The 18,464-nt window shown below is 39.7% G+C and overlaps 1 protein-coding gene across 8 annotated transcripts in view; it reads left to right on the plus strand.

Annotated features, from left to right (window-relative positions):
* The window catches only part of MAST2 (microtubule associated serine/threonine kinase 2), a 190,399-nt gene that overhangs the window by 106,342 nt on the left and 65,593 nt on the right, over positions 1 to 18,464 (plus strand). For all 8 annotated transcript variants that reach the window (XM_042030595.1, XM_042030587.1, XM_042030588.1 and 5 more), the window contains one exon: positions 17,598 to 17,689. In XM_042030595.1, coding sequence (XP_041886529.1) covers positions 17,598 to 17,689 — 92 coding nt within the window. The remainder of the gene's footprint in view (positions 1 to 17,597; positions 17,690 to 18,464) is intronic.

Raw genomic sequence — 18,464 nt, forward strand, 5'->3', positions numbered from 1 at the left:
CGTTTGCAGCCTGAAAACTTACTGGTGAGACTGGTAGGTAGTTAATCCTGACTAAAGCAGTATATTCAGATTTATGAGTAAACAGTTGCAGCTGGTATCAGAATTTCTCAGCAGCTGGTTTGTTGATACAGTTAATAATCTATGTAAGACTCAGGATATAAGCTTTGGCTTGAGTTTTAGGGTGAATTTTGTTCCTCAGCTATCAGAAATTATATTAATTTTTTTAGAGGATTGTAGCTTCTACCAACTAATATTTCAGGGGACTCTTCATTTTTTGGTATTATTCCACATTTGTGATTTAAATTTTATTAAAGTTGTGTTCTGTGCTGCCAGTGACTTTTAGAAATCTTCGTGCCAATGAAGAAAGATTTTGTAAATAAATAGAGATCTTAGTTGCCAGGAATTGCATTAGCAATGTCATTCTTTTCAAAATTGTTGTCTTTAGCCTGTTACTTAAAGAGCTCCTCGAGATTCAGGTTATGTTGATGTCTCTGCTCCAAGCAGTAAGTTTCACACCCATTGAGCAGTTGTAGCAGTGGTTTGGTGGAGTGACAGAAGTGACAGAGATAAAGCTCCATATTTTCTTACAGATTTCTTGAATTTGGCTGGGAAGAGGAAAGGGTGGCAAATTATTGTCCTGTGCCTCCATTTGCAAAGGCTGAGGTAGGTTGGATTTGGCTTTCAGGTGCTCTTGGCCACCAACCTGTGAGCAGGTAATGAGACCTGGCTCGCTGTGAGCTGGGCAGAGCCAGGAGGAAAGGAGCTAGTTTAGGGCAGGTGAGGGAAGACACCTTTGCATAAGAAGATAATCTGTGTTAGACCTGTAGATTCTGGATCCTTTTATGACTCCTGCTTGCACAACTTTGGTTTCCTAAAGCTCACTCTGTTCCAGACAGTGCCCAGCATGCCTAAAGGCAGTATTTTGTGAAAAATCAACAATAATGGTCTTCCAAACAGAGTGGACACCCACAGAGTCTCTCATAACAAAAATAACCATCCTTGTTTTTCAATATCTTGTTAGTGTGCCATTTTGAATTTAAAATTGCTCATCAAGGACAGAAACAATTTGAGAGATACTAACAAGGTTTCAGGTGTGATATTTTGTCAGAAAACGCCTACTCAAAATTTACAATTCCATTTAGTTGTTGGTAGTTGAAGTACGAAAAGAAAGAAATTGATCTGTAAATCCGCTGAGCATCTTAATGGAAAAGAGATGACTTTTTATTGATTTAATCACATAAACGAGTATTAGGTATTTTAAAATGATCAAACAGCACTATGAAGGTTCAGAGCAGAGAGCTGCTGCATGAAGTCATGTGGTGGAAATCCTATTTTGCACAGGATGGAAACCGCAGCCTTCAAATGAAATATTTGAGCATGTGTGACAGTTTGCTGGGAATATCACCTTCTGCCGAGCCGGGCTGGCAGCCTGCCAGCTCTTTGCCTGCCGTCTTGTGGGTGAGGGGTGGGCAGGTTGGGCTGGTCTGAGGAGTATTGTGATAAATCACTGTAATAATGTGATTCTTGCCAGGGTATCCATCCTGAAATCCCGTGTCCATGTACGCAATGGCTTTGCTCCGGAGAGTGGTCACTGCACATGGAGTGGATTGCAGTGCTATGACCCGGGTGTTTCTGTGGGCTAACGTTCTCAGGATTGTGGCATCTGGGCACTAGGAATGGAGCACTGTATCACCAAAAAAAAAAAAAAATTTGTGTTTTAATTGGCCCCCTTTTGAAGCATTATGTTCACTTCTTAGTGCGCTTCCTTTAAAAATTATGATTTCAATTTAAATTTCTCCTGTAACTTTGGAATCTTGGGCATGTTTAGCAGCAGAGGATTTTTTGCTGTGACATATATTTGATACAATTTTCCTCTGCTCTCTTGGTAAAACTTCTGTATGGTCCTGTTGCATTAGTGATAGCTTGTATGCTCTTAATTCTGGTCTTCTCCACCATCAATTTCTCTCAGTTTTAATTTGGTTTCACATTGCAAGAAAGGGTTACTAGTGGTATTCTGACTACTGAGCTACGGCACATTTCTCTATAATGGCTTCTGATATGTACTAAAAATCCTAGAGGGCTTGACTCCCATATGGCTTCTCCTACATTAGGAGGCAAATGGGAAGGACTCCTCTTTCTCCTCGGTGCATTTTGTTGAAATGAGCTCTCTTGTGCAGCTGGTGGGATTCTCGCCGCAGCTAATGGCTCTGGAAAAGGGAACCATCTGCTCCTCCGGTCAAAGTGGCTGGATTGTTTCTTCTTGAACGTATTCCCAGAAGGATAGAGAAAGTCAAGAGCAAACTGTAAATACATAAGTTTCTCATGGGAGGGGTGACATAAACATAAATCACATTTACCTGTCAAACTGGTTCTGTATAAATATTTATGAGTTTAAACTATAGGAGAAATACGAGAACTCTTTGGTTCAAAGGGCATATGGGGCTGGTATTCTGGTATCAGCTCTACTGAGGCATTGCCTGTTGAAATTGGATTATGGCAAGATAAAGCATAATTCTGACGTATTTAAATTAAATGTCTCTGGATTTAAGTCCTTTTGTTTCTTTGCACTTTGGGTGTATCTTGAATATATGCTTGCAATTTGATATTAACAGTGCTGTAGAATTGTGCAAGTGAGTGTTTGTTGGTCTTGTAAAACTGACTTAGAATGCTGATTTCTAATGTTTCCTCATTTTTTCATTTTAATCCTCTCTGGGTGGAACAGGCTGTGACTGTGGGTTTTAATGATTTCACTTTTGTTTAGTGACTTTCTCTTTGCAAAGTTAAGGTGGGAGATTTGTGTGTTGAAGCGATTTGAAAGATAATTCTGGAGGATGAAAAAGGTGGATTTCTGTGAGGAAGGACATCTTGGATTTTTATCCCCAGTTGCCATTGATGCTTTAATTCTCTTTCCTCTTCTTTCAGTGAAGAGCTTTAGTGATACAATAATTTGTTAAAATCGCAAGAATTAACTACGTGTAAAAGTGTAAAGCAATCTTTAAGTAGCAAAACACCTCTAAAATCAGTGAGTCTGTGGAAATCGTAATTCATTACAAACAGTTCCTTGGTAGTTAAGAAGAATGCTATTCATTTTTGAAATATTCACAAACAGTAAGAGCAACCACCTTTCACTGGGGTGTAAATGAGGGAATGGAAATAACCAGGTGGCCAGGAACCCATAAATGGTGCTTTCTGATGTATTGGTGTTTTTCTGGTAGCTTTTCAGCTGCCATAACAGGACCACTTTAGGCAGTGAGTCCATACATATCCCCCCAAACGTATTCAGTGTCTTTTTATGCTGATTCATCTAGATTGACATTAAAAGCTGTGTGTGTCAGAAGGATGCCACCTCCTCCATATATACATTGTCACATTGAAGAAAAACAATTAGTTTGACGCTAGCAGAATACTTACTTTTTTGTGGTAAGATAAAGCTAACGTTAAAAATGTGAGTGTATACTATAATTAACTTTAAAGTGACAGCTGTCATGCCACACATTTCCTTGCTCAAATGAATAACATAAGAAATGTTTCCCTTATGTTGGGAAGGATGGGAAAGACTTGGAAATCTGATGCTTTTGATAATACTTAGCTCGATTTTTTTTTGCCTAGCTCAGCATATTAAATGACCTCCTGACACTCATAATTGGAGAGGAAATTTCATTTAAATTACTTCTGCTAGGTATTTCAATATGGCCTTAGGACAAAAGCACTGCTTGGGGGAGAAAAAATTCCCACCTTATCTTCTGAAAATATCTCTGTGACAATAGTCTGTTGGATTGCATGGAAATGTAATGGGTATTTTGCTCACTAATGGATGAGTTTTGGGGAGCTTCCAATACACTCTCCATTACAGGATATTTGCACTACTTAAATACAATGAAAGAGGCTGGTCCAATGAATGGGAAGGAAGGTCTTCCTAAAACCTCAAAACATTTGTAACAATTCAGGCAATCCACCTGGATTGCTTGTAATTTCTAGTTTATGTGGGATTCTGTGTAAATCATACTTTATAATCAGTTTGAGTACTGTTGGCAGTTTCCCTGCTCGACTAAACCCAGGGAAAGGGTCTTAGAGGGTTAACACTGAAGTTTTCAGCCTTGAAAGCTTTTTGTTCAGATTGAAACTCTCTTGTATGAACATTTGGCTATTGCCCAGGACAAACCAGTTTTTCAAGTCAAAACCTTTGTGGAGAGGAAACGAAGCAACACACAAATTGCAGACGATTTAATGAATTATTTGGATCCTTCACATGAAGGAGACTGCTGAGTATAAAATAATTTTGCACTGGTGTTTTAAGTGAGCTAAATGAAATACTGGGGTAAGAGACTGGTTTGAGGAGAGGTATGAGGAAAAGGGAGATCTTGAACTTTGCTGCGGATGCTCAGATCAGGTCAGTGCTACTGTGGAAAGTAAGACAGCGAGTACATACTGGCACGTGATTGGCCTGGAAATGTGCAGTTCTTGTGTTTAATTGAAGTCGACACATTTGGGTGTTGGAATCCTTACAAAGTCTGTGCATCTGCTTATTTTGGCTGTTTTTTGTCTCTGACAAGTGTGTTTTAAATCCGAGCGCCCACCAGCTTAAAGCTCTGGGATGGACTTGGAGATGTTTCTGGATCTGAGGAACCTCTGCCCATGCCATGATGTTACTCTTTGCAGGTCCCTGTTCTTTGGAGACGTGTGAAGTTGTGGTCAGGAGCAAACTAAGAGACATTCTCTGGTGCGCTTGGGATTCCTGTTATTTTACTACAAGCTGAATGCTAATGTTAACAAGGAAGTGTACACCCTAGAGCAAAATGTTTTTTATAAAAAGGAGACCTTATTTAAGGAACTGAGAGATACAGCATGTCATCTTCTATCACCAGACACCTCTCTGGAGGGAAATGACTTAATTTTCAGTCAGATGCTGAACACTTGGTATTGGCCACCATCTCGGTTACCATATTGAGCAAGTAAACCTCTTTTCAAGCCATTAAGGAAAACACCTTTTATGTGATTTGATTCTATATTTGTAGCTAATTATCAGATAATACCTGAATGGTTTTTCTCCACTCATAGCCCAATTATTTTACTTTTTCTCTTATTTTGAGGACTGCAGATTAATACCTAAGTGTTCTTTAGAATAGATTTGCAGATAAAATAAAACATATTTCTGTAGTGAAATATCATAGGTTATTCCAGGCCTCTTAAAAATTTTAGTTTTAAAAGACTATTCTGGTGTATTTGTTTTTAGTTCTATGTCAGCTGAAGGTGGATGGGTCCAGAGAGCTGGGATTCAGAAGGGGGATGCTTATGAATCCTGTGCTGGGGAGTCCTTATGCCAGATATGAAATCCAAGCCACCTGGTACCAGTCCCTCCTGTCTGTCATTTTAGGCAATGCTATGTAGTAAGTTGGACGTGTTTTGAGATTGTTAGTTTAACCAATCACCATCTTTTCCTCAAAAATGCCTCAAGTTTGGTATTCAACCGTCGTATTTTATATGAGGACAAAGCTTAGTCATATGCTGAAAATCCAAGCAAATGTTACGCTTATATATCAGTATGATGCTTGCATGAGTCTCCCCATATTCATTACTGCCTGCTGTGTTTACGTAGTACTAAGCATATAATTTAAACTCCTTCAGAATGAATAGAAGATGTAAACGTCACTTGACGTGTTCTATTTGATGTTGAAGGAGTTACTTCTGGTATCATGCGACACTGGCAGTGAGCATGTGCCAGAGGAGAGACTCAGAGTGACGTGAGATAAAAATCTTCTGCAGGCACACATGACAACAGTCTTTCCCTGAATCTTTGTTCTCTGAGGAAGCGAGCTTGAATCCTGTGGTGGCTTTTGAAATTACTTATTTCCAGTATATTGGGTGTTTTCCTGTCCTTCAATTTTGTTCCAGTCTTGATTGCATGGTAAATTAGTGTGTTACAATTAGCAGACCTAATTTAAATTAGCATAATTGCTATGGAATTTGAATACCTGACTTTCTGTAAGTGTTTGCATTTGTCTTCCTCTGTGTCTTCATTTGTGTACGTTCTGTAATTTTCATGGGTCTCATTTGTTTTCCTGCTGGCCATGCTGGTTTCAGACTATGTGGCAGGACAGAACTGGTGCAGCAAGAACACTGGGATATCACAATACATGGCTCCCAGAAATGAATTTTACAACAATCTTTTACTTATACAGAAATAGGCTAATGTTCTTTAACAGCCCTATCTTTCACCAGTTTGTCTCAGAGAAACTTGGGCTGTGTTTTCCTGTGCTTGTGAGTTTCTGCTAAAGTTTGTTAGACACCATTTGTAAAAATAATGCTTAGCTGCTCTTAGTTCCTTTAGTTATGAATAAGTGCATAAAGCATTCAAAAAGCTTTTAGCAGTTTCTTTGCTTGCATTCTGATCCAATTTTACATGAGGTACATTTATTTAATATCCGCTTTTTTAACGTCTGTGTAAATTATGGCTCTGATTTTACTAGGTTTTAGTTTTTTCTTACTTTCTCTTATGATTTCTTTTTGTTATCACTGCTACCATCCATTTATTTTCAATACATTCGTATATTTGTATGTACTTCTCTCTGCCATCTTACTGTAACTGGAATTGATTTTGATTTTACTTTTCAGCCTTCTTAAGTAGAATAGCTCTTAAAACAAATACCCTTTCTTGGCAGCGGTGAACTGCTTCAACCTTTGGATGTACAAGCTTTAGCTGTCAGCTTGTGACTTCTACTGTTTGTGTTTTTCTTCTGCTCAATTTTGTGAATGATTGCTCCAGCTTCAGTCTGCTAAAATTTCAAACCCCTGTGTGTGTGTGTATCTATTTGTATTACACATTTGTATAGTTATTAAACGGGAACAGCCATCCTTGTATGAAAAATTGATGGCTGTTGGATAATGAACATTTGGCTCAGCAAGTAGGCTTTACACAAAAGAATGAGGTTTAGCATGTAATCAGGCTTGATTGTTCCAGAAACTTCCCCGTGCTATAGATCTGATGCCTGCTCTGTGTGCCAGGGCAGGATCTGCACCCAGGGCCTCCTCCTCTTCTCCTGCCTTTTGTGGTTTTGTTGCTCCATTAGCATGAATGCCTTCTACAGGTGTATTTTCTTATTATTTTAGTAGCCAGCTTATTTGATGTGTCTGTTTATACGCTGCAGTATAGATACCTAATGTATTTTTATAAATAATTTTTTCATGTCTTTTTAAGTGTGTTGTTTTTATCTGGGACAGTGGTTTATTGACAGACCTGTATCTGTAACTGAGTAAGGACCACATAAACCAAACACTTTATTTCAACACTGCAGTGTATCTCTCTACATGAATTTATACCAGTTTTACTGGCTACACCAAGCATTTTGAGTCCACAGAACTTCACCTCCTGTCTGTTGCCTTCTCTGATGTTTAGAGCCAACTCTTAACTCAGTAGCCTTTTTTCCCTCTTTGCCATTCAAGGAATGCCTTGATTAGAAAGGTCCCAAGCAGCATTTTTTCTTCAAAGCTGAAGGGAGCAACCTGAGCAATCCGAAATTCTCTCTCGGTATCTGTTTTGAATTAAAGCACCATGTTGGCACACACATCTCACCTTTGTCTTGGTCTGGTAGGGAACTGCTCTGCTCAGCCCAGGTTGAGTCCAGGCAGGCAGAGCATGGCAATTTCCTGTCTAAGACAGCTTAGTCCTGGACAAATGTCAAAAGTTTTGTAGCCTGCCTACTGAGATTACAGTTTTGTTAAGCCTGGATATTTTCCTAATACGTCCACTGGACTATTATCAGTCTACCTTAGTACACTCATGCTTTGCTGTTATTTTTTAGAGGTGTTTTTGAGGATTTTTCTCTCATCTTTGTGTGTGTGCAAACATAATGAGCAACAAATTGTTTCCAGTTATTCTGTTTGAAGGCCTTTAGAGGCAGAATGTTTGTGTGTGCATGTACACAGGTACTTTAATATTTTCACAGAAAAGTGGTTTTCCCCTCTTGAGGAAATGAACTTTTCTTCATTGGACCGTCTTTTAGCAGTATCCTATTCTTTTTTTTTTTAAATTTTATTAAGTTGATGCTGATTTTTTTCTTTTGGTTTTATTTTGTAAGAAGCTGCTAAGAGTTGGGAAACACTATTGCTTTAGAAAGGGGAGGGTCTTGGTAATGAAAATAGAAAGCACATTTTCACCTTCTAAGTTTAGAAGCAAACATATAAATTTAAACGATCATTGTAAGGTAGGCAGATTGAGACTTTGATTTTTCTGATCTGTGTCATTATCTGCTACACTTTGCTACTGGGGATGAATTTGAGAATTGCTTACCTATTCAATGGATATTTTTTATATGTTGAAACTGTGGAAAATTAAGAAAGGGAGACCAGAAACCCCAATAAGATAAAAGAGCATGATTCTCATAGCAGGCAATGGTTAGGGCACTGCCTGGGTCAGAAAGGTAGGAAGGATGAGAGCGTTGATGTATCAGTGGTGCAAAGCATGATAATGTACATGTTGCAGCTTACCTTGGTTTTTTGGGTATTTTTTAAAAGGTCAGATGTTTTGGTCACTTTAGCTTCTGAGTTAAATCCAAAATATTTACAAAGCCTTTCTGTCAAAAGGTATGTAGAACTGAAAAATTGAGGGATAGTGATTTTACAAAAAGCTTCCTAAAATGGTGTGGAATTGGTTGCAGATGATGACCCGGGGAGTTGGTTTATTGTCTAACAATGTGCTCTCTTTGTCGTCTGCTCTTCTGGCACGTTTGTCCAGATGTGCTGCTGTGTTCTGTTCAGGATTTTCTGTGCTTTAATATGCTGGAAGCTGCTTGCAAGTTAAATATGCTGGGCGATTCTTAAGAAAGTTGATGTTGCAGAGCTGAGGATGGCGGTAAGCAAGGCTCATGTGCAAAATCGCAGAGGCACCAGGGGTGGAAGCATGGCCCAGCACTTGTCTGAAAGCCAAAGCAGAGCTGTAGTTCCGACTGTAGGAAAGCATGTTGTGAGTGTAGCATTCTGCCAAGCAAGCACAAACCCTGACACTCTTCAGTGGGGTTGTTATTGTTGGTCTCCATAGCTGGAAAGATGAGTCTTAGCAACAGGGCAAAACCTTTCCTGTGTAGCTCAGGAGAGCACCTTAAGAACATGTATTTTTAAAATGTGCAAATAATGTGATTGCAAACATCCTCGTCTTGTTCAGAATGTTGCCACCCTGGTTATTACACTGCTGGTCGGTCATGTGAAAATCTGTGCTCTATTGCAGTAGAGGCAACTTCCCTGACAGTCTGATTTGGAGATTATTTCTAAAATAGTGTATTGCTAGAATATATTTAAAATTAGATCAGTAATTAATCCTCGTGCTGAGGTTTGGAACTGCAGGTAGCTGATAATGAGCTAATTTGTAACATTTTTTTGATTCTTAAACTAAGAAAATGCGCTGAAACAAGATGAAGAGATCTGTTCATGTTGTGTGCTACTACGCAACCAAATGAGTTTTCCTATTTTATGTAACATTTACATTAAACATGGAAAACTTTCTTTCCATTTTCAGCTCAATTGCATTATTTCCTGGATGCATCTTTGGGAGAGTGTCTAGAGGAGGTTTGTTATATTGCCCACCTGTATGTAATTGTATGCTCCACGGTTAGAGAGTTTGAAACAATATAAAATCACTTTGTCATTTCATTCTGGAATTTGTTTGCTTGGATTTGTTGGAGGAAAAGAAATGTGATAAACTATCTTCCATGAGAATTGCCAAGTAGAGACTTATTTAAAAAGCAGCTATGCTACGTGAAGCATTTAATAATAGATTTGGAGGAAATGGGAAATGAAAGTATGCAGTTATGCTTAGCTTTCATTCAATCAGCTTTTCACACTTTGTGATGTAACTTCATGGCAGTATAATGCATAACACAACTGAAGAAGGAGATAGGAATGCTTGAGAAGGTTTGTTTTATGTTTTTTCTCATTAAATAGTATCTACATGTATATTCTGGGGTCTCTCTTCCATACTCAGCGATTTTTTCTTACTTTTGTTCTTTTATGCTAAAACAAAGATAAGCTTGGAGTGTGTTCAGAATAAAGTGGATTCATGTAGTTGAGAATGGCTGTACCAGTCATTGTAATTTATTGTGACATCTCATTTTGTTTGGCTTTGCAGAGTTTTTCCTATGTTGTTAATAATGCAAAAGGTCTGGATTATACAGCATGGTGTAAGCAGGTGTGCACCAGCCTCAAGCGTTAGGGAAATTAGACATAAATTTGGTGTTCACTGGCAATTTCAGCCTTTTCTTTTGTAATTTCTTAGCTTGCAGTGATGCTGCTTCTTCAATTTGTGCTCTAAATGAAGTAGGAGGACTTGTCTAACATACAGCTTGGTTTAGATGAAAGGAAAATGGCCTTTCATGCAATCAGTTAATTCCTAAGTACAAAGATGTTAATTTTCCTTAAAACAAAAGAACCATCTGCACCCATTTTACTCCTTGCTTTGTAAGTCTTGTGTTGCTTGACTCTGTGTTCACCTCGGTTGATGTGTTTGGTAGCACGCTGAAAGGTGTGGTGGCATTATGGAAAACAATGTCCTTTGTGTGTTTTACCCCCGTGCACTCTCTGGAAATCTGTACGGAAGTGCAACCCACGCTTCACAAGTTGGCTGCATCTTTTTCCTCTGTGCATTTCTTTTTTTGTCCAGTTTATTTTGTCTCATGGGCTTCAAAACAATGGGCAATGCAAATTTGAGTAGAGCCTGGTTTGCTGAACAATTTGCATCTGTTTCTGTTGTTGTAGTAATTAAATTGTAGAAAACTTTTTGTGGAAGAGGACCCTGCACTCAGGCAGTCAGTTTTCATTGTTGTTTTTATTTAGGTTCCAAAATTCAGTCCTATTTGAAGTTCTTCAAAAAGATGGTGGGAACAGGAATACTGTAATCCAGTCTCAAGATCATGGGAGTTAGGGATTGATCTTATACAGGAGTGAATGGCAGGGAACGATTGTCCAGAGATGCACTGGAGAAAGGCTCCTTAGTCGTTTAGTCTGGACAAAATAACCAGGAAGGAATCCAAATTCAGAATGGTTCCCTGCTCCTGGGACTTCAATGACTGGAAATAAAATGCAGTTTTCCTAGGTGATGTTGGGAAGAAGATAGTTCTGTGTCTGTTGTGATGGAGACTCTGCCTACAGTCTTTAAGAAGTTGCTTATTGGACTTGTGCTTCCATCCTTCACATCTTAACTATGTGTAATTGTATTTCTTTACAACAAAAGAAGTGTTTATTGTAGGAATGTGCAACCCCCCAAACCTGCACCCTGAATAATAACACTTTTTTCCCCAGTTATTCTAGGATGAATAACTCTTAAACTATTCTTGAATGTGGAAAAAAAAGAAATCAGTTGAACCAGATGCTTACTTATCTATTTTAGAGAACTAATTATCCCTGTTGTTGGTAGTGCTAAAGCTTACAAAATTGCTTCCATCTTTGAATTACTATAATTAAGACGATAACTTCCACATCTAGTTAACATTGCTGTGCAGCTGCTGCATTCATTGACATGCAGATTTTGGATTTTGTAAATTTTCTGTCATTGTGAATAAAAATTTTAAATACTTATTTTCATTTCCAAAATGTCTGTTTCTCATAAAGAACTCTTTGTAAAGCAAATCAACTGAAACCAAACTTCTGTAACATCAGAGGAGAATTTGGTGAAGTTTGGCTAGGTGGTATATTACATTTTAGGAAAATATGTAACCGCAAATAACTTTAGTAGATTTGATTGCTCTGAATTTTGGATCCCAGTTCGTAGAGATTTGTTTGAAGTCACTGAATTGAATGTCAAATCTGGAACAAGTCTGATGTTTGACTTCCGAAATGTTATTTTGAAAGAAGTTAGTGCAAGGGATAATTTGGCACTCTGACAACCTGAGGTACAAAATTCTTTTTGAGGTTTACAAAATTCTAAAATTAAAATTTTCAGTCGAAGGTTGGACTTGATGATCTTGGAGGTCTTTTCCAACTTTAGTGATTCTGTGACAAATCACTAATATGAATAAAATGCATTCATGAATACTAGCCAAAATGTGATTTAAGCTATAAGTTTTCCATATATTTTATTTCTTCAAGTTGATTTCTGTCAAAGTCAATGAGAAGGCTTGTGCAATCATTGTTATCTTGTTTACTTCCATACTCCAGCAGCTTCAGCTATGAGAAATTCCTCAAGGCTTATAAATTCAGATAGATTTTGAGAAACTTCCTGATCATTATTCATTTATAATAACCAGCATTGGTATGAAATTGCTTGGTAGTGTGGGTTGGTTATTTATATTTACATTGTTTTTTTCTGTGGCCCTCGCTTTCATTACACAGATACCTCATGGGCATTAATCAGTTTTGCTCAGTGAGCTGAATATGTCCCCTGAGTAAACTGCTAAAATAAAGAATCAAATATCGATTTATGCTGAAACTGAGACATTGATTTCTTTTTCAGACTGAATATGCATATGAAACAAGGTGCACCTGTGGTGCTCACTTTAGAGGCTTGCCCTGGGATTGTCTGTGGGTGAGGAGGAGGAGGAGGAGGTTGGTTGGGGTGCAGCTGAAGAGCCGGGGGCTGCGTGCAGGTCACAGGTACTATGCCAAATGTGCTCAGAAATAACTCTGGGCAAGGGTGCTGGCTTGGGGGCACATTTCAGTGGGTCCAAAAGCAGTGTCCAGTTACCAGACCCACGTCCGATGTCCTGCGGTGTTCAGTTTCACGAACGCACTGGGGACACTTCAGTACACGTAACAAACGATATTTTTACTGCAGGCAGAGAAGTTAATGTTAGAAATAGTAAAAGCTCTATTTCCATAGTGATGCAAAGGCATTGTTTCAACTGTTTCAATATAAAATATCCATTTTACTGTGTGTCATAGGTTAGCAAGCATAGTCCCGGAAGGGACGTCCTTGCTAAGGGGTGCTTACAGTTTCCTCTGGGAACTGATAGAACCTATCAGCTGGCCAGTTTGAATATGGACAATTCTCTAAGCCACTTAAAGTTGTGATCACCTCTGTGATCCACATTTAAGAATAGGCAAACTCCCCCTCCAAGCTCTCTCTCGTTTCCGGCGCTGGGACAAGTGGCTGCAGGCCCCGTGTGGGGGCCAGCGGGCCCGGCCAGGCCCTGCCTGGGCCAGGCCGGGCCGGGCCACGGCCATCCTGGAGCCATGGACCTGTTCCAGCCATGGAACCCCCCCCACTGCCTTGCCGTGGGCAGCCGGAGCGGCTCGGCTCTCCCCCCTTTCCACTGCGATAAGAAAAATTCAACATTCCAGCTGCAAAGCTGCAAGGCCGAGGTGAGATTAACCCTTTTTATTGCTGTGAAGAGCTGAAAACCTGAAGGAAGAGAGAGAGGAGATGCTTAAAGCTGAAATTCTGTTGTGAAGCTATGATATATCAGAGTATCCTGTTGTGATTTCATGAAGATATGGGGGGTGGAGTGTTCAACTCGTGAGCAAAAGCACCTGCGCTGAGATAGGCAGATGCTGACGCAGCTGTAATTCCATGAGAAGTTTGGACAGGGAGAGATGGACCAGATGAGGACTTTTGCTCCAAACGGGAAAGGAGAAAACCTCAGTCCCTAGAGATGAACCAGATGAGGACTTTTGCTCCAAATGGGAAAGGAGAAAACCTCAGTTCCTAGAGATGCTCCCAGAGATAGTCCTAACGATGAAGATGATGAAGACCCTTTGCTCCCAGGGAAGGAGAAGGGCCTCTGTTTTTGTTTCTGAACGGCTCAACCTTAAAATTGTACCCCAAAAAACTTCAAGAGTGGACCCTTGAAAGCAGTTGCGGGAAAAGCTGCAAGTCGGGGGAAAGGACTCACACGCAGGCAGAGAGACTCCTCTTTCTAAATGGACTGAACAAGGTTATTATGGAAGTGGTAAACAGACTGAACATCTTAAGGGTTGTCTTTTCACATTGTCAGTGGGAGAAGGGAGGAAGGTGGGGGGAGGAGGAGAGTTCTGAAGGTGGTATAATTTTTTTTTTTTCTTTTCTTCTTTTAGGTCTGTTAATAAACTTCTTTATATTCTTTCAAGTTTGGTGCCTGTTTTGCATTTCTCCTAACTCTTATCTCACAGCAGATAAACAGTAATGAGTATTTTGGACCAAACCACTACACTAAATTGGTGTTTCCGCCCGGTTACAAACCGAACCCGCGACACTGTGTGTTTTCAGAATTAAATCGAGGTGCTCCTGTGTTCTCACAGATTTCTAGACTCAGGTTTGGCAACGTGGTTGTTCGACCAGGGCAGGGAGGGCAGCACCTACAGAGCTCTCCAAGGGCTGGAGCTCAGCCCTACAGCTCTGGGCCCTACAGAAACTCTGCACTATTAAAATTGTGTTTTGCCTAAACTGGAAGACCTGGAGGGGATTTGCTCTCTGAAATTATGAAGTGGGATCTGAGGGGAAAAAAAAAAGGTTAACAAGACCCAAAGCAAATTGTGCGAGGAAAGGAGGCTCAGGGCAGGGCTCGCCTTGTGTTTAATGAAAACAGCAAAACTTCAGCTTATAAACAAATAATAATGCTTGAAATCTCTCTGGACTGGTTAAAAACTTGGTTTTTTTCTAGTTAAGAAGTAAGAGATGTATAGCCAACCTTTTCCCCCTTACTTTCTCCTTTTTTTCTTATGCAGATTGAATTAATTTTTGAGCAAAAAGACATACAGTATTGTTTTGAGAATTTGCGAACAGTAATAAATAATAATAATTAATACAATTTAAAGGATTAACAGTGTGATCTCCTCATTATCATTGGCCTGGTAGCTCAGTTTTGAGCCCAGCACTGTCTGTCTGGCTAAAATGCATCTTCCAGGAAATAATTTTTTCTTCAGTGGAACTGTTTCTGCCAACACTTAAATTGACTGGTTTGAATTTCTTTGGCACAAAGCCCTGCTTAAAGCCAGCTTTGTTTCTTTCATATTTAGCTGTTCTTTAGGAGGTGCTCAAATGCTGTCGTAGTGACTTGTTGGGGAAGAGGTCATCCCACTGAAGTCTGCATGTTACCTTCCTCCCTTCACCCTTTTTTTGTGTTTCAGTGACTACCAGAACTTCATCACTCTAGTTCTGCATTTCCTCTAGGATTCCTAGATCGGTTAAAAGTTTTTTCTCTGTATGCAGGGAGCTCTCTTCAGCCAGTAGAGAGTATGATTGTACTTGTATATTTTTCTCAACTTATAACACAAATTTGAGAAGTTGGGTGTTGTGTTATCAGTCTTTGCGTTTAAGCTTTGCCTTAATGCCAACATACGTAAGTCATAGAAATGGCTAAACAGACCCAAGTGGTGTTTCTCTTTTGCAGATGAGAGATCCAGGAAAATTAAAAGTTATCCGATGTTGAGGGTGCAAAGAGAATAATGTTTTATTCCCAATTTGGGGCTAGGCTTTCACTCCAAACCATTCCCTCCTCTGAGTACATTTGTGTAAACCTGACCTATTTTAAGGGGTCTCAGCTGTTCTTGCTCTCCAGCCCCTTAACTCTTTCTCTTTTGGCTCCTTATCTTGGCAAAGACAGCAGAGAAAATGGGTTTGTAAAACTCTGTTCAATTGGGAAAACGCAGGCAAGCAGTTAAAAAGCTCTGAGTTTGGGACAGTTCCCTTCCCCTGTTATGCTGTGGTTTAAATATACCAAGTTTCCATAGCCAGCTCCAGACATTGCTGTGGTAAAGTGTGCTTTAGGAACTCTCTTTAGCAAAGAGATACAACTGTAGAGAATGGAGCTCTGTTTTCTCACTGTACTAGTGGTTTTTATTGAGCAAAATCTTAAATTCTTACATTGTATTTGATAGTAAAACCCAGGATTGTTTTTTATTTCTTACATAGTAACATATATTACACTAGAATACTCAGGAATTTCATGTTGCAAGAAAGATTTTGTGCTAATATAAACAATGATTATCTGGTATTAATCTTGGAATTGAGTATTCTGGGTTTTTTCAGCATTTACTGGAATAGTGTAAGTGAAAACATGTTAAAAATATCCATGAACTGAGATTTTTAAGCTTCTTAAAATCAGGCTGTTAGTTTTTCCATGAGATGTGCACAATGGCAATCAGTTTTTGGATGGACTGTTGTTGAATAATACATGAATGTAAATGGAGATTGTATGGAATCAGTTGGATAATTTTGAGGAATGCTTTAAGTACACTAAAGAGCCTGAATAGCAGTTAATGGTGCTTCAACTTTATTACTGTTTATTATAGTTGGCAGTTCAGTTGTATTTTTTTCTGCATCAAGTTCTCCAGTTTCCTATAGAACAGCAATAAAATAAGCTTACAAATAATAATAGTCAGATGCACTGTATCCTGTGGCAGCGAAATACTTTTGCATTAAACTGTAGTTCTTGGCAGCCCGAGCGTGTTTATTGTTGGGCAGCTCCAGCAGATCAGTCAGTGCACGGAGGACCTGGCAGACGTCAGCAGTTGGGGTCTGCAAGCAAAGATGCTTTGCTTGTGCCTGGGGAACCCAGTGTGGAGCTTCACAGGGCACCCCTGGAGTGGGGCCAGCGAGCTCCTTGTTCAGCCTTTGCTCAACTTTCCCTGCTCCTGGCTATTCTCCCACCCCTATCAACACCAGTGGGATTCTAGTTACCTGTTTTGAGAACTGCTGAAGTAAGCAGGAATGTTTATGCCATGTAGGAAGCAAGCTGGAGGTACAATGAATAGATGTATGTAGCTGTAATACGTGGTCAGTTGTAAGACTTTGCTGGGAACTTCATTTATTCTGTTTAAACAACAGGAGAAGGGGCAATCACAAAGGGATTTAATTATCTAGTTGCTCTTCTTCACAGCTCCCATGATTTAAAAATGTTTCCCTTACCCATTGCGATTCCTTTTGTCATCTTTAGAGCTAAATGTTTGCTACCAGCAGTCACAAGCTGGGAAGCAAATGGAGGACCACATCCTTCTCTTCATTTGGCTCGGTTCTGAAACTCCCACTAGGGAAAAAATAAACCTGAACTGTCCCGTAAGAAGTGTCACTTACCTTGCTGGAACGAAGTCATGGCAATGAGGGGAGTTGATGTGGTGGAGGTATGTCTGAAACTTGCTTTGCAGAGTTTTCCATTGGTATTGCCACATGTGTTTACAAAGATTTTTGGATTTCAGGTTTTAAGTTTGATTAGTAATCCCACTCATCTGCTGGGTTGTGCTAACACTTTGCTCTGTAATTTTAACTCTGCCCTAAGGAATATGCTCTGGTTCTCTTACAACCAAGCCAATAATTGTAACGGATTTATTTGCTAGGTTGGATATTGGTAAGAGTATCCAAAGCACTCTGGGGTATTTTACATTGGTTTTTGCTTTTTGTGTGAGTTGTAAAGCATGAGTTGCACATAATCTGTGAATCAGGAATGAGTTACCAGCTATTTCCAGCAGCCTGTGCAGCAAATGCTTCCAGAATGTTGAAACACTTGCTGCTGACCAAGTACCTTTTGTCCCTGTACATTTCCTTCTTTGCAGGGTCACTACTGAGATCGAGAGTGTGAGAAAATACCACCCTAAATACTGAGAGATTCCTTTTCCTTACCTGAAAGAGATTCTGCAGGACCTGCCTCGAGGCGCAGTTGTCCATCTGACCATGCCTAATGGTTTATCTTTCTTGCTTTCAGCTGTCGGACAAGCAACAGGAAGAGTTTGATTGTAACATCCAGCACATCTCCAACTCTCCCGCGGCCGCATTCCCCTCTTCATGGACACGCAGGTAACTCCCTAGGACTGCTCTCCCTGGGAATCATTAACATAAATGTCAGTAGTCATTGTAGTGAGTTTAAACATAGCGATAGCATCAAAATATGCCCTTTGGAAATTATTCTGACTGTAGTTTTTCACCTTCTCTAGCTTGTAAGAGGGTCCTTATAGTTTCAAGAAAAATGTTTTGTGTTCTGCACTTTCTAGTTTGCTTCCGTATCCATCTCTTCCTGGGGGATTCAATCCTCTTACGTCCTGCAAAAGAGCCTGAGACAGAAAACGAAGCCAAATAAAATTAGATAAATACATCTAAGTAAATCTCTTGTTTTGAGTCTCTGAGCATGGTTAATTTGTGCCAGTGATTTAACTGCGTTCTCATGAGGAGGAACATCCTGCCTGTTTCCACGTGCCTCCGGCAGCCCGGCAGCTGTGCAGTGTGCCATCTTATGGTCTCTGTCTGCTACTCACAGCAACATGAAGTGTTTGGGAGTTTTATTTCTTTTTTACATTGCTGCCAATTTTACCATGGCAGCAACAGGGAAATGCTCGTTTCAGAGCTCACAGGCAGGGGCTTGTTAGTCATTGAAGTGAAGTGTGTGGAGATGTTCTTCCAATATAAAAAGAAGGAATAATTCTTCAGAAAGGGTCACACATGCAAAGTCAACAGCTTGCCTGAACAGCATGTTCCCTTGTTTTTGTTGCTGAGGGAGATAGGTGATGTGTGACGACTTTGTTTTTGCTTTTTTGCTTTTTCAAAATGCTAGAGAAGATGTTTGGGCTCCAGGTAC

The sequence above is a fragment of the Corvus kubaryi genome, unplaced genomic scaffold (assembly GCF_017639235.1).
Source record: "Corvus kubaryi isolate FWS band 111438036 unplaced genomic scaffold, C.kubaryi_AGA036_p1.0 37334, whole genome shotgun sequence".
NCBI classification, from domain to species: Eukaryota; Metazoa; Chordata; class Aves; order Passeriformes; family Corvidae; genus Corvus; species Corvus kubaryi.